Source organism: Humulus lupulus, chromosome 7 (assembly GCF_963169125.1).
Source record: "Humulus lupulus chromosome 7, drHumLupu1.1, whole genome shotgun sequence".
Taxonomy (NCBI): Eukaryota; Viridiplantae; Streptophyta; class Magnoliopsida; order Rosales; family Cannabaceae; genus Humulus; species Humulus lupulus.
In genome coordinates this window covers 90893498-90920808 of record NC_084799.1, presented here as the reverse complement: position 1 = coordinate 90920808, position 27311 = coordinate 90893498, and the positions used below count along the sequence as shown (strand labels likewise).

The 27311-nt window shown below is 38.8% G+C and overlaps 1 protein-coding gene across 1 annotated transcript; it reads right to left on the bottom strand.

Annotated features, from left to right (window-relative positions):
- Positions 1–191: 191 nt before the first annotated feature.
- LOC133791966 (exocyst complex component EXO70H1-like) lies at positions 192–23644 on the bottom strand. The gene is made up of 9 exons (XM_062229875.1): positions 23488–23644; positions 8699–8995; positions 7952–8268; positions 7299–7486; positions 6916–6986; positions 5543–5674; positions 5307–5387; positions 4424–4496; positions 192–2127 (listed from the first exon to the last, which is right to left on the bottom strand). Exons 1-9 carry the CDS (start codon positions 23642–23644, stop codon positions 366–368), a joined length of 3078 nt encoding a protein of 1025 aa, XP_062085859.1. The 3' UTR covers positions 192–365.
- Between the last annotated feature and the right edge of the window lie 3667 nt (positions 23645–27311).

The window sequence follows — 27311 nt, the reverse complement described above, 5'->3', positions numbered from 1 at the left end:
AAATTTCTTTCAAAATTTTTTTTAAACCGTTTTTATTTTTTCCTTCTCTTCCTCAAATCAACATCTCATATTATTAAACAAAAAATAAAAATAAAAATTATCAAACACATTTATTATTTTTTGTTTTTAAAAACAAAAAACAAAAATAATTACCAAACATATTTTTATTTTTTAAAAATAAAATAATATTTCTATTTTCGTGTTTAAAAAATTAAAAAACAAAATTTTTACTAAACGGACGCATAATTATTCCAATATTCTAGGCTGTAATTAATTTAGCTTTACAATTATTCCATTTCCTCACAAACAACAAAACGAACACACAAGCTCCAAAAACGGATCCTCTCCTCCCCAGGAACGACGGCCTAAGAAGGCGATGAAGTCAAAGATGACGGAAAACTCTCTACGCTTCCAACCCCAAAGAAAAGATCAGACAGAAAACTATCTACATTCTCAGGTGTATATCTGACCACAGAATCGGACCCACAAAGTCTCATTAACTCGCTCCGATGCCTCTCGTAGAATGCCTGGTAGGGAGGCACTATCTTATTCGCCACCGAGGCTTTGATCTCGTATCGTAGTTTTGGGTCGGGTGCAACCCACGTTGTCTGCTTACAGTAAGCTTCTTGGAAACTGAAGATTAATTTCCTGAAGATCTCCTTAGCTTGCTCCGGCGTCATATCAGCCGTCGGATCTTCGGGTATAGCTGAGAACACCGTGTTCCATCCCACGCGTTCGAAGTTCAACACGTACTGTTTCACCTTGGCTTCGTGCTTGGCCATCCAATCCTCCCCAAGTAGAAGCTTTAGATTTGAGCTTTGGACCTTTACGATGACGTACTGGAGATTGTTTGCCAAAAATATATACGGGAGAGAAACATCCTTGTAAAGCGTGGCTTTCCCGTCCAGTTTGCAGAGAAGAACTAAAATTAGCCAACCGATCCGTACGGACATGCACGACAATGACGAGCCTTCGTTATCAGTGTTCAAGCTCCCGAAGTATGATTCCGGCAACGGCGAGTGAACTGGCAACTGCCAGTCGGAGACAATGATGGATAGTACCTCGCTATAATCGCCGAGGAATGAGATGTAGTTCATAACGTAACGAGTCAGCGGATGGATTCCACCGGCGGGAACCGGCTTCTTCGATGAATCCTTCAGTATTGCCGATTCGAAATCAGTCAGCATCGTTCGTACTGATTCGCCTAACCTGACGAGTGAGGTCAAAGCCAGAGATCGGATGGCGGAGGTTGACTTATAGGAGAAGATGGAACTGATCTCGGGCCATAGATCGGTGATGGCTTCGTACAAATCCAAGGTGCGAAACATTTTCTCGGGAGATTTCTTGGATTTTGCTACAATTTCTGGGAAACCAAACAGCAATGCGGCACCTTCTCCACAAATCTCGGAAAACCATGACTCTCTTATCGATTCCGAAGAGGCGAAGACGTGGTCGCAAAGAATCCTCTCTCCGTAGAACAATGTTTTCACGGAGACCTTCACAGCGTTGAGCCAGCTCTTGATTTTTAGCTCCATAACATTCCATTCCATTTTCTGGATCTGAGAAACGGTCATCTTCTCCACTCCGAGACGGTACAATCCCTCGTCAATAATATGCTTGCGTACTGTCGTGTAAATCTTCACACACTCCTTCGCATAACCAGCCGAGATCATACAATCCGCAATTGACCTCAAATCCGCCATGGCCGCCATCGATACCCGCTCCACTTCTGAAATCGATTCAGTGGTGATTCTTAACTCTTCTTCGAAGTCCGAGAAGCTCGAAATGGTGGAAGCCCGGGACGAGTGGCTCGAAACCGATTCTGGATCCAAATACTGGCGATTAGAGGACAAGATATGGTAAAACTCTCTCTGGAACCTTCTCATGGTCGTTTCCATCAGAAACTGTGCCCTGATGAGCTTCGCCGACGCTGAACTCTGAGAAATGAAATGCTGCATGGCCGACTGTAAATCCTTAACGGCATTAAAGTACTGCCTGGCATCTTGACGGTCGCCGTTAAAAAGTGAAACGGTGTCGTTTGATTCCCATTTATTGATTACGGACTGAGCCACTCCAACTTTCTCGTCCATTAACGAGTCGGAAAAATGAATGTGGAGAAGATATTGACTTCAGGATTCGCTAAATTAAAATATATTTTTAATTAAAAAATATAACAAAGGAAAAAAAAAATTGAAAAATCAATGCAGAACGAGTGAGAATTTTTACTATATTACAGGCTGAGGGAGAAAATTTCCCTCAGCCAACATATAATGAAAAAAAAAAATCAAATATCAAAAGCTTATGGAGCTCTGCCATAACATGTAGACGAATTTATATGTGAAAGAGGTAGCGCGCATTAAGAGCTAAACCGCTTTTAAAAAATGAGGTCAACGCAGTATGCGCTGTCCTTTAACGAATTTATCATGAAATTATCAAATTTAAAATAAAAACATTGCAAATCCGATTGGATATATTATGTGTTTTTCTATTTTCGTTAACCATTCAATTCTCATATTTTTCCTTTTTTATAAATAAAGATTAAATCCCATTTTTTTAAATTTGTATCATACAAATCATTGTTCAATGCGTTAACAACGAAGGTTTATTTATCAATTTTTATTTCATAATGAGATGGTGTATACTAAATTTGATCTTCAACCACGGTTGAAGAAGTAAAGAAAGGAATATAATCTATCCCGATCAAGTCTGTAAATAAACTATAATTAAACACAAGTATTAGGTGAATATATAACTTTATTCTCATGTCTAAATATAAAGTTACAAAGATTACAAACATAGCACTACTAGAAAAAATATTGTACCGATCACCAAAGTAACCTTAGTTTTCTTTCTGTTGGCTGTCAATTCTTATGTATAATTATTTTTTTTAGTGCCAAAAATAAACTCTATAATTAGAGTGATTTGATAATGTAAAGTTACTAAAATAGATAACATTTTAAAATATCTAATAAGTATAAAAATATAAATTTAAGAACAAACTAAAAAAATATTTAAGGTTTAAATATTCTTTTATAATTTGATTTTTGATTACTTTATATTTTTATTATTATATTTATTTATTCTAAACATTATTACTTTAAATAAACATATAAAATAATTATAAATTTTCTAATGAGCTAAAATCTCAGCTTTAAATTCTAAGCTTATGCTTCTACAGAATTTTTTTTAACAAATTGTTTTATGCCTCTTTACTATATTCTTTATTGCAAAACTTTTTCCAAGAATATTTTTTAGTTTTTCTCAAATTGTACCAAATTGGTTGAACAATACGTGTTTTATGGATGCTAATATAATTATGTAGAAATTTGGCTTTGTTATGTCACTACAAAACTTAGTTATTTTGCCGCGATCAATTTCGTGGCAAATACTTCGCCACAAATAGATCATCGTAAATATCATTATTTAGGGCGAAGAAAAACTCCCTACAAATAATCCCATTATTTGCGACGAACAAGCCGCCGCAAATTGTCATAAATACGTTGCAAATAATTTTGGATTTTGTCGTAATTGACCCTTATTTACGGCGAAAAATTATAGTTCGCCGCAAATAGTCCTCTTTATTCGCCGCAAATAGTGGCTGCTTTAGTCTTGCCTGACTCTTATTTGCGGTGAGATATATATAAATTATTCGCCGCAAATAGGCCACACTATTCGTTGCAAATAGTGTAACAGAAATAAAAAAAAATTATATAATTAAATTTAACATATAATAAAATTTTAAATCAGAATTGTAGTCTCCATTAATTGATAAAAAAATAGATCACACAATCTAATTTTAATAACTGTCTACTAATTATACAACTATATAATCTATCCTAAGTTGATTTCATCATCGTCGTCATCTGGAAACTGAATGACTGGTGGTGGTGGAGATCATGGCGAAGGTGCTGACGAAGATGCGGCATTTCTGAATGTAGATTGAGGTGATACTCTAGGCGCATCATCTCCGAACATATATGATGGCGGTGGTGGAGCTTGTGAAGGTGCAGCTGCATACGTCTCCCACCATTGAGTTACTTCATCTGATCTCATTGTTTAGGGTGGTGGACGGGATTCAAAAGGAAGGAATTGAGACAAAACTCAATATACACTTTGTATTGTCTCAAAAAAATTAGCTATCGTCTGTCTGATCATGTTATTATTATCATTGGATTGAGCAGGTTGGGTGTATGACGATGATTGCGCCCAACCCAATCCTCGTTCATGGCTGGGACGTTCACCCAACACTTTTCTCATGATCATTCTTTCGTCAATCGTGATTCCTTCATAAAAAATGGAAGACGTGACATGTTGGCTCTACGCTTCAATATCTTTGTACATCTTTTCCTATTTTTACAGAAAAATGTCAGTAATACATCCAAACCATAGCGATTTTAAGGTGAAACAATAAAATAATTCTTACAAAGTTCGTTCTCGCATGCTCATTGATGAATTCTTCTTTCTCCTTCCGGGTGTGGAATTGCTTCCAGATTCGCCTGAACACAATGAAATAACTTATTTGATAAGTAATTAATTGGTAAAGAAATTTTATATTTTTTTGTTACTTACTCTATCGTGACGGGCAACCACGGATGACTTCGGTCCTTGAGTAGAAGGATACTTCATCATATATCCCTATTGGTCGGATTCTTTTCAACCCGTTTAATTACTTTCTCATCCATCCATAAGTCAATGCATTATTTCTAATCTTCAGCATTAACACCATAGTAAGGGTTGTTGAGGGCCCGCTCTAAGTTCGTTTCTTCTATAAAATTTCTTGAAGTGTGCCTTCCGACGCTTTTCCAATAATGATATTTGACGGCAGCATCATCATTTACAGCGTCAATAATCTAATCATAGTTTGATTGCCCTACTATATGAATATAGTGCTATATTTTGAAAACAAAAAATAATAGTAAAATGACGTACCTCCATAACACATATTATTTAGAAATATATTTTAATTATTTACCTTTACACTGGTATAAGGCAATTGTCTGTATTGATCTAGCAATTATTTCCAATTCCGATAATATGGTGGTAATTTTTTATTGACGGTGTTCCCGATACAACATGTGAACCATGCTCCATGCTTACCCAATGGCTTATAAGTGTCTGGGTCAAAAGCTATTGGAAGTGGTTTGCCAGCGTTGCACCTTGCCTTTTTCGAGTTCCTGGCCATTACTGTTCCACACCCTTTTTACGGAGCTGATTTATTTATTTGTAGAACAAAACAAAAACAATGATAACCAATAAAAAAAGGATTACTTAATTTTTTAAAATTAAAAAAGACTAAATTTCATTACCTGGTTGACAAGATGAAGGGATCCTAGTAGGATCAAGGGGAGGATCACCACCTGCATCTCCATCATGAGAGTGTGTGACATCTTTATAACAAAAAAATTTATTGAAATATGAAAAAATTAGTTAGTGTTAGTGTAAGACACACATATAGATCACTAAATAAATACATATTATTATTTCTAAACACAACGTTTTTTTACATATATAAAAACAAAATTCTACTACATAGAGTAATCACTATCATCACTACTTGAAGCTACAATAATGATATTCAAATCATCACTAATGTCTTCAAGCAGTTCTTCCTCATCACTTGCTCCTCCTTCATCATCATCATCGTTAATAAAACCGTCATCGTCACTGTCATGGTCTTATTGATTAATAGTAGAAGGACGAGACACAACATCACCATATTAAGCTGGTTCATTAGACTATTGCACAATCAACACTCCCAAATTGGCAGTTAGGATGAAATTTGATGAGTTCTCATCATGGAAAAAATCAATGTCACTGATGACTTCATTAGGCTTCGGAATATCCTAAACATGTTTATGATTCTCGGCTTGAACCACCTTCCAACCTCGACCTTTCACTAGATCGTCGAGATAGAAAATTTACTTCGCTTGGGTAACAAGTATATACTGCTCATCTTTATACCATTCACCGGTGACATTTATACTAGTAATATTATTTTAGTGATTGATTTGTTCCTGCTCGGATCAGTATTGAACCATTTACACCGAAATAATACTACTTTATATTCACCAGTATAAGATAGTTCCAATACTTCTCAAGTTGGCCATATAATGTCAAAACTTTTTCTCCAACAATAGATACTCCACTATTTTGGTAATATGATTCTGATCTCGATTATGTGTCACAACTCAAACCCCATTCACAATACAAGTTTGGTAGGAATGGGCAAGAAAATCTAGCCCAGATGTTAAAGCTAGTAATTCATCTATACAGTTAAGCGACTCGAGTTGGTGCAACTAAAATATCTATATATAGATCAAACTTAAATTAAGATCTTGGAAAATAAAACGATGCACAATGTTTGTGTAAATAAATTGGTAATTACATATTCCCTTCTCATGAAACCATGTCCAAAACTCTTTCTCTTGTAATTCCCCATGATTAACAGATAGAGGATGTTGTTGGATCTCAAGAAGGTGTTGACTGCTAGTTAAATAGTTGGTATATTAGAATAAATGATAACAATTTATTATCGCCAAATTTAATTTTATTAAAGAACTTAGTCCAAATAACATTGAATTTTAGGAGAATTGTTGAGAATGAACCAATTAGCTATGTTGCGAGTCTCCTGAATTGAACTCACTGGATGTCTCTTACTAAGTGGAAGACATTGAGATTGAAACACTGAAAGTTATCATGGAACATAAACTATATCTTTATTCTAATCAGGATGGTTAAATTTTGTTTCAACACCTTAGAAATACATTGAGCAAAACATCAAAGTCTCATTCACAACTTATCCTTTCGCTATAGACCCTTCTGGATGACCTTTATTCCTGACATAGTTTCTTAATTTTATCTTGTACCTTTTGAAAGGATGCATCCTCCTCATAAATATGGGGCCTCCTAATATACCTTCTTCAGGCAAATGCAACACCAAATCGATCATTATAACAAAGAATGTTACAGGAAAAATCAACTCCGTCCTACATAAAATGATTATCAAATATTGTTTTGCTTTCTCCATGTCTTTTATGTTCAACGTCCTACAGCACGACTTTTTGAAGAAATTGCGCAATTCCATAATTGTGCATGATATGAATTCTGTTAGAAACTTTTGAACACCTATTGTAAGCAACCGTTGCATTATCACATGACAGTCATATGACTTCAACCCAATAGTGTTTGTGTCATTATCAGTTACTTTCTTCTTCAGATTGGAACAAAATCTATCTGACAACTTAACTCATTTTAGAAATTTACTAAATTTTTGCCTCTATTCAACAGTAAAAACGTACGGAGCATGCGACTTCAATAGCTTTTTGTTCTCATCTTCGTAGATCCACAACTCTTTCCTACATCCCATTTTCTTCAAATCATGTCTTGCATTATTAGTGCCCTTATACTTATCATTGTCTAACAATGTTCCAAGGAGACTGTCATATACATTCTTCTCGACATGCATCACATCCTGATTGTGTTTCATCTAGTTTGTACTCCAATATTCAAGTTCATAGAATATTTTTTTTTTTCCTCCAATTACTTTCATCTTCACCTCATTTGCACTTCACACCCCCAAATCTGTCATGTTTACCAGGAACTTGAGGTGGTAGAGCAATAACTTGCTCTAAAATTTGTTGGCAAGTAAATTGTCTTGGACAACCTCTCTTCTCAACTTGGACGTCAAATTATGTGTTCTCTCTTCTCAACTATGACCAACATAAGATATTTTACCAATCACTCGCATGGATGAAGTTTCTTCATGACATGTTGGACAAGCGTTGTATCCATGCCCACTCCATCCAGACCAACTACTGCGAGCAGGAAAATCATTAATCATCCACAAAAGTGTCGTCCTCTTCTTAAACATTTCATTCTTTCTACCATCTCTTGTGTCAACTCCGTTAGTGCATAACTCCTTCAACTCATCCACCAAGGGTCTTAGAAATACATCCATGTCCTTACGAGGTGATTTTGGCCCCGGAATTAGAAGAGTTAACATGAAATACTCCTCCTTCATGCATAACCATGGCAGTAGATTATAATTGGTCAAAACCACTGGACACATACTGTACGATAGACTCATGTTGCCAAATGGAGTAAACCCATCGGCAGCCAAGAGTAAATGAACATTTCTACCATCTATTGTAAACTCTGGATGTCTAGCATCGAAGTCCTTCCAAGCAGCCCCATTAATAGGATGACGCAGCACCCCATCTTCTTTCAATCTCCCTGTATAATGCCATGTCCTTTGTTGTATGCTTGGAGCTGTACATTCGTTTTAACCTGGGGGTTAATGGAAAGTAACACATCACTTTATTCAGAACCTTTTTCCCTTTCTTCCTTTCATTAATCCATCTACTACTGCTGCATATCAGACATGAATCTTTAGTTGCATGATCATTGTAAAATAAGCAGCAATCATACTTACACACATGAATTGATTGGTATCCCAACCCTAACTTACTCATTTTATTTTTGGCATCATAGTGTGTTGGAGGAATTTTATTATCTTTCGAAAATGTAAACTCTAGTAACTTCAACAATTCATCGAAGGAAATGTTTGACCACTTCCCCTTAACTTTCAAGTGCATCAACTTTGCCAAAAAGTTGAGGGATGACATCCAATCGCAATCTGGGTACAACTTGGCTTCAATCTCGTCGAATAACTCATCATAATACTGACATATTCAATTACGACTTGTCTCATCTGTTTCCTCTGTATTTGTTGGTAAGATGAAATTGTCAACGATGTCGATCATCTCATCTACATCTTTATTATCCTCGACTACTTCATCAAAAACAGCTTTGTCCACCTCCCCATGGAAAGTCCACAATTGATAACTTTCTTGAAAACCCCATTGAAAGATATGTCCCTCTATCGTATTCACGCGATGGAACCTTGAGTTTAGGCATTTCAGACATGGACATCTAATATCATCGTCATAGTCTTTGTGTTGTGTTGTTGGTAAAAACTCCTCAACAAACAAGTGAACTTAGAAAAACATAGACAAAAGTTTCAGAAAAACTAGTGTATTTCTCTTTTAATGATTTGGGGTTACAAAAATTTCCCAAAGCCCTTCAATGATGAAGTGAGATCCTATTTATAGGTGAGCTCTTGGTAAATTGTGGTCTAGAAGAGACAAGAAGCTGCATATCCAGGCTACAGGTGGTAGTGGTGTTGGATGAGTGGTGGTCGGCTCTAGTATGTGTCAAGGGTCTGCAAAAGTACTCCTGCCATAGTACCATGTCGTACCTCCACTACTTGTTGGGTACGAATCTCATAGGCGTGCTTGGGAAAACCTTACTATGTACTACTATTTTACTGCCACTACTTGTCTGGCGTGGCCCAGGTGCAAAGTACTCTCCTGGTGGGAGGCCCCTCCAGGCACGAGGTGCCCTCCTGGCGCGAGGAGCTTTCCCAGGCACGAGGAGCCCTCCTGGCGCGAGGCTCCATCCTGGCGCTAGGCTTCTCCAGGCGTGAGGCACTTCTTTGGTGCGAGGCGCCTCTTTGGCGTGAGGCAACGTGCTTCGTGAGGTGCGACCATCGACCTAAGGCCACAACCCCGCGAGAGGCCACCTCCTTTGGTGATACTTTTCCTTGGTGCGAGTTGGCTTGTCGATGAGGCATGATACTTTTAGTAAGGTGTCAGGTCACCTCGCGCAGGGTGCGCTTGTGCCGGATTGTACTATTTTTTTCCTATGCTTTTTTTATGCCTTCGGGGACATGTAATGAAGGTCTTTTAAGAGTGGGAATATTTTGGCGTCCACATGTTGCTGGTTGGGTCAATTCTTAGAGACCCTTACTTGTTTCAACATGGGATCATACATTTTTCCTTGTGGATTTTTGGCGTCCACACTTGCCCCATAGTTTATAAGGAGGTCTTTAGGCATCCTTTTAGACTTGTTATGGTGCTACACTTACTCTCCGATGGTAGTGCTGAGTGCCTTATTGTAATATGAGTTGTTGATGGTGAGTATTTGTTAATGAAGTTCGTTATGCTTGTGACAATGGTAGCATACTCTGGGCTGTCATGGTAGCGCGAGTGGAAAGACAGCTAATCGATATTCAGGTGTGCATTACATCCATGGGGGAGTTGTCAAGCAACATGGCATGGTGTTATTGTCTCGTGAGACCTCACGGGATGACTAGGCATAGATGAAGCGTATGGCACTTGAGAACAAGCTTTGGAGGGTATAATTGAGTGCTGGGTGAAACAAACTAAGGATGGACATGAAATGTCAAAATACAAAGTCATTCGGGAGCATTGGGTCGCTATGCGAGACTTTCTTACATAGCAAGGCCTTTCGGCCTCCCTTCATGCCTTAGAGTCTTCAACCTTCATCCATCAACACGCGAAGGCCTTTCTTGTCACCTTTTTCATGAACACGATACTTGCATTATGCTTGGAGGCATATAAAGCAGTGACGGATGTCATTCAACATTTTTTGGTGAGGAAGACCTCGCTATGCGAGATGGTCTTGCACAGCGAGACCCTCTCACATGGTGAGGCTTGCCTTCTTCTCTTCATGCTTCATCTGTTGACATGGCAAGACCTTCATCGACCTTCCTTTCAAGGATGAGGCTTATATGAGGCTTAGGGGCACGTTAAACCCTTAGGCAAGAATGCTTGGAAGCATTAGGCTATAGTTGGTCTCGCTATGCGAGGGCCCTCTCGTTGTGCAAGGCCTCTTAGCCTCGTTTTGTGTCTCTGCGACTTCATTCTTCATTTATGGTTGTAAGGTGGCATTTAGATAGATGTCCAATGAAGTAGTTGGGCCTGATTGAGTTAGAGGGCCAAAGACAAACTTGCCAAGGGAGGGTGCCCTTTCTACACGAGACCATTTAGCAAGGTGTGAGGCGTCTCATCCCTTTGTCGACTTGAGCTATTCATTTTGGACATCTTTACTTGGTGATGCTACGACGAACGTCTAAGGTAGGAAGTGAACTCAAGTGGGAGCCAAGGTCGAGGGAGGATTTCCATCATTCACACTTAGTTTGAGATGCCTCTTGTTTTGTGAGATGAATATTGATAAAGAGATATCCCAATGTTGATCTTACATTTCGACCTCGTGATGCGGGCGCATTTCCCCAAGAGCCTATGACATAAGGAACCCTTGTCTTACAACTCTTCCAAATATACCATGTTCACAAGATAATTTTACATGTTCACACAAGTATAAGGGAAGTATAAATCCATTTCCCTTTCTCTCATTGGTATGAGACTTCAAGGAGCCTCGTTTTCCTCGGTCTGGGACTTTGAGAAGTCGTTATTGTTCTTGTGAGGAACCTTTGCAAGTCCTCATGGTCACGGTGCCAATAGCTTTATTTTGAAAGGGTTCCCTTTTGGACCTCTATACTGCTTGTGATTCGTGTATGTTGGTGCACCTTGACTACTTGTAAGGATATGTTGACCCTTTGGGTTCTCGCTATCCTTTTATATATTTTTGCGCGTGCATTTTATTTTGTGCAAGAAGCGTCCTTCTCGTCATTATGCATGTTAGGAAAAAATAGTTTTGCCTCAATGGAAATGATTATAATATTACAACTCTATGCAATAATATTACAAGTAAATATAGATTGATTAAATAAGGTTACAACTCTATAACTAAAAATACAAATAAACTAAAGAAAGGAAGAAGATGATGACGAAGAAGAGAATAGTGAGAATACAACTCTAAGCAAAAGATTACAAGTAAAATAAAGTGTTTAGACCAAAAGAAAAGATTACAACTCTTAAACAAAATATACAAGTAAATAGAACAAGAGAATAAGAAGAAAAGCAATAGAATAAAAAGAAGAACAGAAACACAATCAAACTCTCACTTAAACAACCTAAGTGAAGAGGATTAGGGATCACCAACTTGAACAAGGTTTAAAACCTTTGTCCAAAAGCTTATTTCCCCCTAACTCAAGCACTAAGGGATCTCTCTCAGATATTGGAAAAGCTTTCTGGAATTATCAAGCCTCAAGGTGTTTCTAGCCAAGTGCTCTAGTGGATAGAAAAGTTGTGTCTTTCAAGTGAGCTATAGGCTCCTATTTATAGAGTTTAGAGACACCCTTTGAATTTCAAATTCCACCAACCCTCATGGTTGTTACCAATGTTTAATTGGATTAATATGGAATTAAAAAAGAGATTTAAGAGTTATTTGGGTTTTTTGAGCCGTTCAACAAATATCGAAAAAACTGAAAATTGGTCAGTTTTTGGCCTGTGGCCGCGGCCACTGGTCTCTGTCCCACAGGCTGCGGCCACTAAATGTTGGTGGCCGCGACCACTGACCAATTTCAGCACAAAAAATTGTGCTGTTTTTCCAAACGGTTCCAAACCCTCCCAAAAGATTTTGTAACTCCCAAAACACATTATTGGGGTTAAAATCATATTTCTAACAGCCATATCACATATGGCTTTATGAAATTCATCTCAATATTGTGTAACAACAATTTTACACAATAAAGGGTAATATTTGGAAGTTACAAATTTGTAACACCAAATATGTTACATTATTTGGATATATCTTATATATCTAAATATTGTAACTCTCTATTATATGTTACAATATGTGACACACTTTGTCATATTTATTTAATCTAAAACATTATATTATAATATAATATAGTTTTACATTATATTATAAAATAATATAACAATGCATAATACTATTTTTGAAAGCGTCAACTTTGAGACCCTTTTTGCAAGCGTCTTCTTCGAGACCTTTTTCACGTGCGTCTTCTTTGAGACCCTTTTTGGGATAGGTGACCTCGACTGACGTTGGATCATTATGAGGACCCTTTTTGGCCTTTGAGGTGATCTCCGCTTGGGTTGGGACCCTTATAGGGAGATGGTTCTTGTGAAACCCCGCAAGCACCTTTTTTCAAGGCCCTTTTATTGATTGCGAGGGAGATTTTATTTTAAAAGACCTCCTTGAAGGTTTTTTTTCCTTGCTAAGGCAACTTGGTCGATCTAGACTTAAGGATCTCTTTGGGCTCCCCTTTTTGTCTTCTGCGACGTGGTCCCTTTGTAGGTTAGGCGTGTTTGTGAGGATGTAACGTCGTACTTCCTTAGATCCGTTACCATGTAATTTATAAAAGTGCCATTAGCTCCCTAATCGAGGTTTTAGGTTTAAAAGTGTGATTAAAATTGATTTTAAGACTCATTTGACAACATTGGATATAAAGATTTGGACATTCATTAAAATCATAAAAGTTATACATCTGGGATCCCAAAATACTATTTATAAAATGTATTACAACTCAAAAATATAGTTACGGTCGGCCTAAGTGACAAAACAAATCATTACAATACATTTCCCAAAATAACCCTGGCCGTGGCAGCCAGGTAAGCCAAACATGTACCCATTGCTCCACGCTCTCCAACTCATGGTTGGTCGACCTTTCACTTGCCCTTACTTGCACCATAGAGCACTCATGAACCGAAGCCCAGAAATCACACATATCAATCCATAATATATAGCAAACAGTCAGTAGACTAAACACATAGAGGCCTACGACAAGCCAACCCAGGTGCTTTACCAGGCCCTGGGTTCGCAGTCTTCACCGAGCGGGTGGATACAACACCCTTGGAGGGTCTCTCCCTAGCAGCCTGCACTCCGTGTGCTTAACGCTGATCCCAGTCCCTTGCCGTACCCAACTTCTTCGCCATTCTCGGCCTTCTCCATTCCCAACCTTTGCCGTTCATTCATAAAAAAGCATAACATAACATAGAATTCCTAGATTCACACGTATATTAAATACAAGCAATAGGGCCACGCCCTGAAACACAAACAATAGGGCCATGCCATACTCTACGGGTACAACCGTTGTCTTACCTATGTCCCGAGCTGATTGATTACCGCGATCCCGAGCACAGTCCCCTAATCTGAGCTTTGATGTAAACCTAGTCACAACGCATCCATAATAACAATCCATCAAGCCTTAAACCAAATAATAACTTCAGAATATTATTCTAGCCTCCAGGACCTTGAATTCTACTAAACTGGGTAGTAGAATCCTTCCTGAGCCTTAACATTTGGATTCTTGCGCTTAAAACCCTCAAGTAGCCAATATTTCCCATTTGAGTCGCAGCCTAGCCCTTAAGGGCTGCGGCGCGCCCAAGTCAGAGAGCAAAGCTCTCTCTGCTGAAGTACACGGGCTGAGGTGCTTGGGCAAACTTCCGAGGCTCCCATGCCTCAGTATTCAAGCGGACTACGGCGCTTGATGAACAAGGCTGCGGCTCGAGCCTCAAAACCATGAAATCTCACCATTTCTCTACATTTTCCCAGAGCCAAATCAATAATTCATAGCCCCAACATCTTTTAAACCTAGAATTGAGTCTAGATTTCCTATCCACGCATCCTAAGCAACATAACAATCCCAAAAACAATTTCATATACTCACCAAAACTTAAAACCAAATTGAAACCCAACTTCCATTCAAACTTAAGGTTCTAGCAGAATTCAACAGAAACAAATCAAGACTAATCCTTACCTCTGTGATCTCTCCATCCTTGAGCTGATCCCTAAGCACTACAAGCCTCTAGTCCTTCAGTTCTTTAGCCTAGAATCTTCAAAGTTTCATCACACCACCAAGCATCAAAGAGAGGGAGAGAGAGAAGCCTGAGAGAGAGAGAGAGAGAGAGAGAGAGAGAGAGAGAGAGAAAGAGGGTTCTGTTTTCTTCTAAGTTATTCTAGAGTGTGTTGTGGCTAAGCCTAGTCCCAGCTACCTAAGTCCCAAAATACCTAAAATTCCCTCAAGTCTATCCTAATCCTTTTGTGCCACAAAGGGAAATCTCGACATTTTCCACGTCCTGCTTAATCCTCGAGTGTTCCTATAATTCCCCATTTAATCCCTGACACACTTAAACAAAAATTAAATCACTACCCGTTACCCGGTGAATCCCGAACACCAACTGTGTTCCCAAAAATCCCCTAGGCTCCTCCCGAGTTGGGTATTCAACCCCGTTGTGACTATTTTTCTATTCCGCTCCCTAGGACCATCTCAGATTGCACATTAAAAAATATATCACCACAATCTCGTGGTATCAATCACAACACACACATATATATATTACATTTATGCCCTCAACGGGCTAAAATTACAAATATGCCCCTAATAACCAAATTGGGCCCACATGCATATTTAATTCACCTAACACATGCATTTCTAATCACATAATCATTTAATTCACATATTAACATAATTAAATCAATTATTTCCCTCCCGACACGGTAATCAAGGCTCTAAGCCTTATTAGAAAATTTGGGACGTTATAAAAGATGTCACTTTTGAGGGACTTTTTGACTTTCTTAGATTATTTAAGGGTAGCTAGTCCTTATAGATTCAAATGTTGTCTTATTAGGTTCACCGCTCACACACATATATATTATAAGAATTTTTATATATATCTGACATGGTCAGACACCTATTTTGCACATGGCTAGATGTCTATTGAGGCTGGGTCTAATATCTCCCAAGTGGTTGATGAGATCTATCTTACCAAGAATTTTGTTTTCCGTCATCTCTGATATGCTTTGACAATTCCAACGGACAAGGGTAGTATGTGTGTCATATAAGTGTCCTTGGAGATGAGAGATGTAATACATAAGATGGGTGCTTGACATCAGTAATAGTAAACAACGTGCAGGGATAAGCACAATGTCATTATCGTATTACATCCTGGAGTCAGCTTGGCAACCTCTTTGGATCCTATCAAGATAAATTACATCTATGGGAAGCCAACTATGGTGAAACTGTTGATTCCTTATGAGGCATAACTCAAATAAAGAAAAACCACCACTACTACTACTTCATGGGGACCAATTGAGATGACTTCTTTAGTTTCTAAGCAACTCAACTAAAGGGAGTATTATCAGAGGTTATCCTTGATAAATCTCCCTAGCTTCTCCTTGAAGCCTTCTTGTAGACCTCTTCCAATTCTTCAACTTGATCAACGACTTCTCTATCACATCGATCTCTTCTACGCGGAGTCTTCGGACATATTGGTAGAAGGGTGATTGGAAGAAGGTTTGCTTTCCCCAACATGCAAGGTCTTATGGCCCTCTTCCACATGTATATACTTTTGTGCTTTTCGAAGAAGTCATCTAAGTTTGTAATCTCCCTCTTGAGCATGTTTTCCATAACTTGCTTCCTGGACGAACTCCGACTGTCATAGCCATCATGTGCTCCGCTTTAGTTGTACTTCCTAGCTTAGTTGCTTCCCTATTGAATCGTTGGATATAGCTCTTCAGGCTTTCACTATCGTCGTGATTTATGTTAGCAAGGCTAGTACTCGGCATAACATAATCACAGACTACGTGTTGTTGCTGAAGAAATTTGCCAGAGAACTACTGCCATGACCTGATTGTTCTTGGCCTTAACCTCTTGTCTTATGAAAAATAGTTTTGCCTCAATGGAAATGGTAAGATAATTACAACTCTAAACAAAATATTACAAATAAATATTGATTGATTAAATAAAGTTGCAACTCTATGACTGAAAATACAAATAAATAAAAGAAGAAGTAGAAGAAGAGAAATAGAGAAATACAACTCTATGCAAAATAATACAAATAAAGTGAAGTGTTTGAAACAAAAAGAAAACAAGATTACAACTCAAAACAAGAAATACAAATAAACAAAAGAGAATAATATGAAGATCAAGAGAAATAGATTAGAAAGAAAGAACAAGAAAACAAAATAGAAACAACTCTCACTCACACTACCAAAGTGAACAGTGTTGGGGATCACCAACTTGAACAAGGTTTGAAACCTATGTCCAAAAGCTTATTTCCCCCTAACTCAAGCACTAAGGGATCTCTCACAGATTTTTTGAAATGCTTTCTGGAATAATCAAGCCTCAAGGTGTTTCCAGCCAAGTGCTCTAATGGATAGAAATGTTGTGTCTTACAAGTGAGCAATAGGCTCCTATTTATAGAGTTTTGAGACACCCTTTGAATTTCAAAATCCACCAACCCCCTTGGCTGTTACCAATGATTAATTGGATATTTATGGAATTAAAATAGAGATTTGGGAGTTACTTGGCTGTTGGAAACGTTCAAAATTGGATAAAACCGAAGTTTGGAAAATGGTGTTAGCGGCTTAGGCCGCGGCCTGAAAAACACGAGCCGCGGCCCATGGTGTGTTTTTTTTGCCTGTTTTTGCCTCTTGGGCCGCGGCCTGAAAAACTCAGGTCACGACACAAGACGTTTTTTCAGCAACCAATTTTCCAAACTTGCCAAAATGTTCCAAATTCATTCCCACTTGTTTTGTAACTTCCATACACATTATGGGAGTTAAAATCACATCTCTATCAGCCATTTCACATATGGCTTTAAGAAATTCATCTCAATATTGTGTAACAACAAATCGACATAATAATGGGTAATATTTGGAAGTTACAAATGATTAAATTTGTAACACCAAATATGTTACATATTTGGATATTTCACATATATCTAAATAATGTAACTCTCTATTATATGTTACAATATGTGACACTCTTTGTCACATTTATTTAATCTAAAACATTATATTATATTATAAAATAATATAATATTACATTATATTATAAAATAATATAGCATTCCCCCACTAGATTAAATAGTTATCTATTGCAATACTTATTTAATCAATCATTATATTTTTAAAATATAACATATCCCCCACTTGATTAAATAAGAACTCTCGCTTATAGGAGTCATTGCATCGGTGCATAAAATAAAGTGTTTTTCAACTTAAACTTTACTATAGTGTAATTATCACAAAATTTGTCGAAAATTTGGTTGCACTAGGCATTGAACAATCTTTTCATGATAAAAAAATCGGTGATAACACACACACATTTGCGATGTTCACTTGAGACCTCTATGTTTCGCTTTGCACCATTAATGGCCATGTGCACTTTCCATTCATGGACATTCTTGAGAATACTCCCAATTCTCATGAGAGGCGGCACCACCCCTAGGTCCATATAGGTAGAATTCTTACAGTATTTTGTTGCCAAAAATACTTGTCTTCACAAGACTGAATTCTATTAAAATCCTTTCGGTTTTAACCCTCAACATGGTAACTCACAAGTACTCAATATCTCAGATGGAACTTGTTTTGAGTACAGCTAATATTCACTTGATTGACTTGTTGTTAACAATTGAACCTAACACTAGTTAAATAACTAGTGTTAAGATAGGTTACCATCAATCGTGAATCTCTTTAGGGAGTTTAAGTCCCATCCCTCGAGATGATGTAGCCACTAAATCCCTCGTTAGTGGCTTAGTGAAATGATCCGCCAGATTTTCACTTGTTCTCACATAGGATATTGAGATGACTCCTCTTTGAATCAATTCTCTTACATATCCATGTCTTAGACTAATATGTCTAGACTTTCCATTATACACTCCGCTGTATGCTCTAGACAATGTTGCTTGGCTATCACAATGTATCGATATAGTGGATACATTCTCTTTGATTAGAGGTATCTCTATCAACAGATCCCTTAACCATTCGACCTCTTTGCCGATAGTAGCTAGAGATATAAACTCTGCTTCCATAGTGGAATGAGATATACAGGTTTGTTTCTTGCCCAAACAAATTGCACCCCCACCAAGTGTAAATACCTAACCAGTTGTGGACAAGTTGTCCCCAAGATTGGATATCCAACTTGCATCTGTATATCCTTCTAAGATTGAAGGAAATTTGGAGTAATGAAGGCTTAGTCCTTTGGTTTTTTTGAGATAACCTAGGACTCTTCCAATCGCCTTCTAGTGATCCACACTTGGATTACTTGCAAACCTACTAAGTTTACTCACCGCAAATGCTATATCAGGTTTAGCACATTGGGCAGCGTACATTAGACTTCCTATAGCACTAGCGTACTCCAATTGAGCCACCGCTCTTCCTTCATTCTTCTCTAGTTTTACACTATGATCAAATGGAGTATTGGCATCTTTAACCTTGAGATGGTTAAATTTTTTCAATACTTTCTCAACATAGTGGGCTTGCCCTAATGCAAAACCCCCACTATGTTTCTTTACTTTGATACCAAGTATGGTGTCAACTTCTCCAAGATCTTTCATCTTGAAGGTTGATGATAGAAACCTCTTCGTTTCTTCTATCTCTTTCATGCTATCACTTAGAATAAGCATGTCATCCACATATAAGCAAACAATGATCACATATCCCTTACAAGTTTTGGAATACAAACATTTGTCTCCATTGTTATGTCTAAACCCATTAGACATAATGGCTTGATCAAATTTCTCATGCCATTGCTTAGGAGCTTGTTTCAATCTGTATAAGGATTTTACAAGTCTACATACTTTATGTTCATATTTTGGTAGGACAAACCCTTCCGGTTGTTCCATATAGACCTCCTCATTGAGGTCACCATTAAGGAATGTCATTTTGACATCCATTTGATGAACATACAAGTTGTGTATAGAAGCTAAAGCGAACAAAATTATTATAGAAGTTGTTCTTGCAACAGGCGCATAGGTATCGAAATAATCGATACCCTCTTTTTGCCTAAACCCTTTAGCTACTAATCTAGCTTTAAAGGTTTGGATAATGCCATCAGTGTGGTATTTTCTCCTAAATACCCACTTACACCCAATTGGATTAGACCCCGGTGGGAGGTCTACCAATTCCCAAGTGTTGTTGGAAAGAATTGAATCCATCTCATCATTGATGGCTTCTTTCCAAAATGTACTATCTCTTGATTGCATAGCTTCTTTATAAGTCTTAGGATCATCCTCAAAAAGAAGTACAATAGGAATTTTCCTAATGACTTCCTCTCTATTTCCTTCTACCATGTAGAATGAAATTCATTGAGAATCTATCTCATCCACCACTAGACTTTTCTCATTATTTTTTAGCCTTTGACTTCTTCTAAGTTCAAAGGGTTGCTTTATATTCTTTTGAGAATTCTCCTCTTGAGAATTAATTTTGGATGTAGAAGCTTGAGAATTGTTCTCATATAACACATTCTCCTTTAGAGATGTTGAAGCTTGAGAATTGTTGTCACATAACATGTTCTCAAAGAATTCAACTTCTCTAGATTCAATCACAATATTAGACTCTAAGTCTAATAGCCTATAAGCTTTACTATTATTGGTATAACCAACAAAAGCACACTTTATGGCTCTTGAACCTAACTTTGTTCTATTAGATTCATTTTTTCTTGCCATATGCAAGACACCCCCACACTTTGAAGTACCCTATGTTGGGTTTTCTTCCTTTCCATAACTCATATGGAGATATCTCATTTTTCTTCATCGGTATTCAATTAAGAATGTGACAAGCGGTTAAAAGCGCTTCACCCCATAAGCTGAAGTTCAACTTAGAAAACACCAACATAGAATTTATCATCTCTAGATAAGTCCTATTTTTCCTTTTGGCAACACCAATGTGTTGTGGTGTATAAGGTGCGGTGCACTCATGAATTATACCATTTTATTCACAAAATGTATTGAATTCATTAGAGAAGTACTCTCCTCCTCTATCACTTCTTAGCACCTTAATCTTTTTATTTAGTTGATTTTCAACTTCTAATTTATATAATTTAAAAGCATCAAAAGTTTCATCTTTATGCTTTAAAAGAAACACATAGGTATATCTACTAAAATCATCTATAAAAGTAAGAAATTACCTTTTACCACCTCTAGTTAAAACACCATTCAATTCACAAAGATCACTATGGATTAAATCTAGTAAATTAGATGATCTTTCTACACTAGGAAATGGTTTCTTAATCATTTTTTCCTTAACACATGTTTCACATTTACCATAGTTATTAATATTGCATGAAATCATACCACATTTTACTACTCTTTTCATGGTTGAAAAACATATATGCGATAGTCTAAGATGCCACAAATATAAAGAATCATACTCAACAATATAGGCAGAATTTGCATTTTTATTGATAACATTGAAAGTTACATCACTGGTGCATAATTTAACCATACCCTCACAAGAGTACCCCTTTCCCAAAAATACATTTGATTTGGTAAGTATAAGTTTACCAGACTCAAAGATGGCTTTAATGCCGGGCTTGCCAAGCAAATCACCACTTACCAAGTTTTTACTCATTTCGGGAACATAAAGTACATTCACTAATGGAGGTGAAAAAGACCTCAATGGTACCTTTGCCAAGTACCTTGGATTTTCCCTCATTGCCCATTTGAATCTCATGGTTGCCCTTTGACTCTTCAAAGGTCTTGAACAATGATTGGTCATAGGTGACATGGACGGTGGCACATGTATCATACCACCACCCTTTCACCTTGCCTTGGACTGCATTCACCTCACTAAGGGTAGCAACTATGTTTTCCTCTTGAGTTGCATTCACCTTAGGTCCTTGTTGGCCTTTTCTATGCCTACACTCTCTAGCATAGTGACCCTTTTTCCCACACACAAAACAAGGACCTTTCTCAACCTTAAACTTGTTTGGGTTGGTTTTTAGACCCAAAGGTTTCTCATTACCCTTTTTCCCTTTGTTTTTGGGATGTTTTGGTTGTGACACTGCTTTTGCTTTGGAAGTCTCTTCATTAGACCCCTCCACAAGTTTATCTCTACATATCGATTCCTCTTTGATTCAAATATGTTTTTGGATTTCCTCCAAAGAATAATACTCATTTTTATGAAGGATTCTTTTCCTATAGCTCTTCCAAGTTGGTGGTAATTTAGCCACTATAGCACCAACTTGAAAGGCCTCGGGAAGCTCAATCTTTAGTACTTTCAATTTGTTAACAATAATTTGCAATTCATGTATTTGAGGAAGCATGGGTTTATTACCAAAAAATTTGAAATCAAAATATTGCGATATCAAAAACTTTTTGGTACCTTCCTCTTTCGCCTTGAATTTTGTTTCAAGTGCATTCCATATCTCCTTTGCCGATTTGGTCTCGGTGTAGAGGTCATAGAGCCTATCGGAAAGGGTGTTGAGGATATGACTCCTACAAAGAAGATTGTCCTCCTCCCTCTTCCTTCTTTTCTCCACCTCCTCGGGAGTGTCCTTGTCAGATGGCATTGTGAGAGGTTCTAGAGTGGATTCTATAATGTAGGCGATTTTGAGAGTGGTTAAAAAAAACCTCACCTTGTCTTTCCATCTAGTAAAATTGGGCCCATCAAACCTATCCAATCTCACTAGGTATTGATTCATGATCTTGATGGTCTCACCTTCCATTGAAACAAACAAGGGTAAGCTTTTGAATGTTATGAAAAATAGTTTTGCCTCAATGGAAATGGTAAGATAATTACAACTCTAAACAAAATATTACAAATAAATATTGATTGATTAAATAAAGTTACAACTTGTTGACCGCATTTTTGGCCAACGACATGTAGATGTAAAAACGACAAAAAACCTTCAAGAGAAAAATACGACACAAACAATTTTTATAGTGGTTCAGCCCCAAAGTGTTGGTAATAGCGTAGTCCACTTAGAGTTATGATTATGAATCTACACTCAAGATCAGATGAACCTGAGTCAACTGAGTTTCTTCAGTGCAGATCAAAAGAATACAATATTTCTCTCAAGATACAAATATTCTCTCTCTGGAAAATTAGAATCTGAAATCTTTCTGAGCTTTGTATTTATTAGCCCAGGATCGTACAAATGTAGTCCCTCATAATCGGGATCTTTATGTTATTCTTTCAATATTTAATTAATAATAATATCTAAAGTACAACAATATGCGATTCTTTGGGATAAAATGAGAGATTCCCGCGCAGGTATGACCGATTCTTGCTGAAGCCGTTACTAGGATCTTTTGCGTAGCACTATTCTGTTTAGTCGGTCCACATCACACCCAGAAGGAAAATTGAAGGGCCAAAACACTTCACTGGTCGGCCACATCCTCACTGGTCAGCCAAGACAAGTGACTGGTCGGCCAAACACTTGACTGGTCGGACAAGCACCTAACCGGTCGGACAAGCACCTGACTGGTCAAACAAGCACCTGACTGGTCAGACAAGCACCTGACTAGCCGGACAAGCACCTGGCTAGCCGGACAAGCACCTGACTGGCCGGACAAGCACATGACTGGTCAGTCAAGCGCATGACTGTTCGGTCATGATACTTGACTAGTCAGTCAAAAATCTTCACCGGTCTACCGAATCACTCCTAAGCTAGATTACCCAGCCTTGCCATTTGTCACTTCTATTGCCACATCATCGTTTTCAAATTTTGGGGATAACATTTGCCCCCCCAAGTTTATTATATGATATTCTCACATAATAAACTTTTTTCTCCACTGCTGACAGCACAATAATAAAAAATCTAACTGTACATTTTCCCGCCTATGCTACAAACCACGACGCCACAGCAGACCACGATCACTGTAATCAACTGCTCCTAATCGTGGGGAGAAAATATACCCAAGGGAATTCCAAGAGTCTAAGAATAAGTGACAATTTCCACTCTTTCCCTTTAAATAGGCCCACAAGTGTTCACAATCTTACAAGCAAAAAAGGAAGATCAAAAGGCTCACAAACTCCTCATTTTCTCTTTCGGCTGTGGCTTCTTAAAGCTCTCCATCTCTTGGCCAAAAACCTCCAAAAATCCAAGGAAGGCTCCAATTTTCTCCAAGCAAACACAAGGGTTCTTCAAGAAATCAACACATTTTGTTAAGTTCTTCTTCCTCATCTCCATTTATGTGTTTTTTTCTCAAAGCTTAAGAAAAAATGTGTAGGCCGAAACCCCCATAAGAAATACTCCCTTGAATTTGTGTATGAATCTTTGATATATAATGTGTATTGTGGGTGTTTTGATGTTGTTTAGGCTATGGGTAAATCAATTTTGTCTTCAATTTCATAGAAATTTGAAGAAAAATTAAATTTCATCCTAAATAGCACATATGGGTTTATGGGTATTTGATGATAGATAGGGTCCCTAGAACTTTATATGAATCTTTCAAATCCCACATTTTGATCTTGTTGTTGTGTATTTTGGGTGAGGAAATGTGTTTGTGTCAATGCTATTTAGGACTTAGGCTTTATCGAAATAGGTTTTAGGGAATGTGTTCATGGCCGATCGGCCATGGCTTTTTTTCTTGCTTGAATGTATGGAAATGCTTATGGCTGCTCGGACACAAAGGGATTTGTCTTGAATTTTATGCCCACTGATCGATCACCAAGCAAGAGCCACTCGGACCAACTCCCCATCCGATCGGGTGCCTACGTCTTCTCCTCGGGTGCATTATCATCCACTCGGCCAATGGGCCTATCTCCTCGAACGCGTGCCATCAACAACCGATCGGCCAATGGGCCTAGCTCCTCGGACACGTGCCATCGACAACCTCGGCACCCTCTACTCGGACGCACGCACGCACACACCATCCAATCGGCCCCTACGCACGCCCGCTCGAACATCATGCAGACACCATGCCGAGCTGCTCGGATTACACGCCTGCTGCCAACTCTGCCACTCGGATGCATACCTTGGCCCGGACGCCATTCACCCGCTCGAATGCGCACACAGCCGATCGGATGGCACGCCCATCCGCTCGGGCACCACACGCCACCCGATCGGTCATCACCATCTGATCGGCACCTTAAGCACAAAAGTTCTTTTTCCCTTATGCACATTATACTTTTACCACTTAGATGAATATTTATCTAAGTGTAAAAATAAATATTTTCCTATTGAACTGATTGATTTATACTTGTACGGTTACTCACCTCCCCATTTTTATTTTTTGTAGATGAATCGCTTCTACTATAGGGGAGGTAACAACCATACAAATTCTGACACTTCCATTCCGCAATCAAGTGATACTCCTCACAGTAGCGACTCTTCATCGAAGTCTCCTAACAGTCGCACCCCGGAAGATCGCCTTCGCTGCCTCAAAAAGACCCTTCCCCGATCAACCTTATATTTCCTCCACGAAGAACAGTTTCTCAATCAACAGGCTGAACATTCAGAGAAGAGGGTGAAGAAATTCAATAGACTTCCTCAGGACCAAGACCCTCAGGTGGCTCGCAGGGCCACACAGAAGGTAATGGAACGTAGTGAAGTCCGAACTACGGCTTCTTCAAGGCCGCCCCGCTAGACACAAAAACCCAGCAAGCCTTAGAGAAAAATCATTCAGAAATTTACCACCGAGATCCAACGATTAGCCGTTCAAAAACCAAGAAAAGAAGGTGAAGAAATACCCTCTTGGTTTACAGCCAAACTCTCCAAAATTAACCCCTGCATGTTCGACAAACACATTCAAGCCTCGGGCCTGAAAAGGGTTAATGTGATATGTTCGTTTCCTCATCAGAGAGCCAACAAGCCTGGCGAACCATACTGCGCCTGGTCTAGGTATCACGTATTCGCAGGAGCTACCATTCCGCTACATCCTTTCTTTCGGTCAGTAGCAGACTACTTCAACGTCTCTCCTTTCCAGATTGCTCCCAATGGGATTCAGGCATTTTCCGCTCTATACATCCTTTACTTCCTACAAGGTTGGGATCCACCCACTCCTCATGAAGTGCATTATCTCTTCAACTTCAGGACTAACCCAAGCCACAAGAATACAGGTTTTTTCCACCTCTTCCACAAGCATAAAGGGATCAAATACCTCCATGGTATCGCTCATAAGTCAAATCCTGGAAAATACTATACAGAGTATTTTCTTACTTCAGATATCAAAGCCAAAAACTTAGCCTTTACACATGCGGGTCCATTTCACCAGCCCTTGCCTACCAAGGAAATGTGTTCCTGAGCAGAAGAATTGGCTAATATGTGCACCGAGGAGAAGAATGTAAAAGAGTTGGTTACCGTGGATAATCTTCAGATGGTGGGGCTGTTACCAAGTAACCAGAATATCCTAGTAGAAAATACTACTGAGGAAGCGAATGCAACTGACCAGTCCAACGCTGACACTGAGGTAGTGATCGATCAGTTCTCTCCCGAACCATCTCCCTACTCTCGTAGATCAGGTGACCTTATCATTAGGGAACCCCTGCCAGAGGATCAACGTAGACATGTCATTCCCACACGGCCTGGGAAAGGAAAGACCATTCAGCTTCATAGGGACTTCAGCTCATCATCTGATGAAGAAGATGACTTCCTTGATCAAATCCTAAACTCAGGTCTAGTAGTCATAGTGTGATGTTTGGTTTTAAATAACTTGGTTATATGGGATTTATAGAGTTGTCTGGTAGTAGTTAACTATTTATCTACATATTGCTCTACTTTTTACTAACAAATCTTGTGTTTACTCCTTTGCAGATTCAGAGATGTTCAGGCAATTCAACACTACCCTTGCCCAAAAGAGGAAATCTGGGGAGGGAAGTGGCTCAACTCCTCCAAACAAAGTCCCAAGGACAACCCCGACCAGCCAGGGAAGAGAACCCGAGCAGCTCATCACGATCCCGCAGCTGACTCCCTCATCGATTTCTCCCTTTGCGAGTTTAGCCCCCACTCGCTCGACTGGCTTAAGTGAGCCCCTTCGCACCGCTGGCAACATTGGGAAGGAGTTGTTTGAGCAAAATCTTCATGATGCTTCAACCATTCAGAGCTTTGAATCTCTGCCTCGGCTCAGTGTTGAAGTTGCTCTGCAAAGGGGGCTGGCCCAATTGATGAATGTAAGTATTTTATCACAAGACATCCAAGTTTGTTATTGTTTTCTTTTTACTTGTATTAACTTTCAGTTTTCCACTGCAGTCGCTTATTACGATCAGCCATGCTCAGCACCGAGTAGTGGACTACAAGGAATTAATCAAGGTCTTGAATGATCAGCTGGTGGACGCCCAAACTAAAGTGGAGACTTTAACTTCCTCGGAAAAAGATCTCAAATCCAAGGTGGAGCAGGCAGAGAAGACCGTTGCTGAGCAGGATGGGTCTCTTAGGGAGCTGGCTGACGAAAACAAAAAACAAACTCAAATCAACAAGACGTTGACTGATCAGCTAGAGAAACTGACTCGCGAGAACAAGGAACTAAAGCGAGAGAAGGAAGTCGATCTCGTTCGCTACGAGGAGATTTGTTTCAATTGCTTCTACCAGGTGTGGAAGTTGAACAAACCCCTCAACCTCAACTTTCTCACAGAGGAGGCCAAAACAGAAGAGCTTGCCAAATACGAGGCAAAGGCTGTTGAGGAGGCAGCTAATCCTGTTGGTACCACACCTTTTTCTCCCACGCTATCGTTCCGACCGGAAGAAGCCACTGATCCTGAGGAAGGTGTTGATCAACCTGAGTGACGACCGACCAGGGAGCCTCATAGCCGACCAATGAACCTCCATCCGACCAAATGACTCCTTACCATACTAGTAGACATTTATTTTCTATTTTGCTATTGTACTTTTGCTCGTATGGCCGAGCTACTCGCATGAA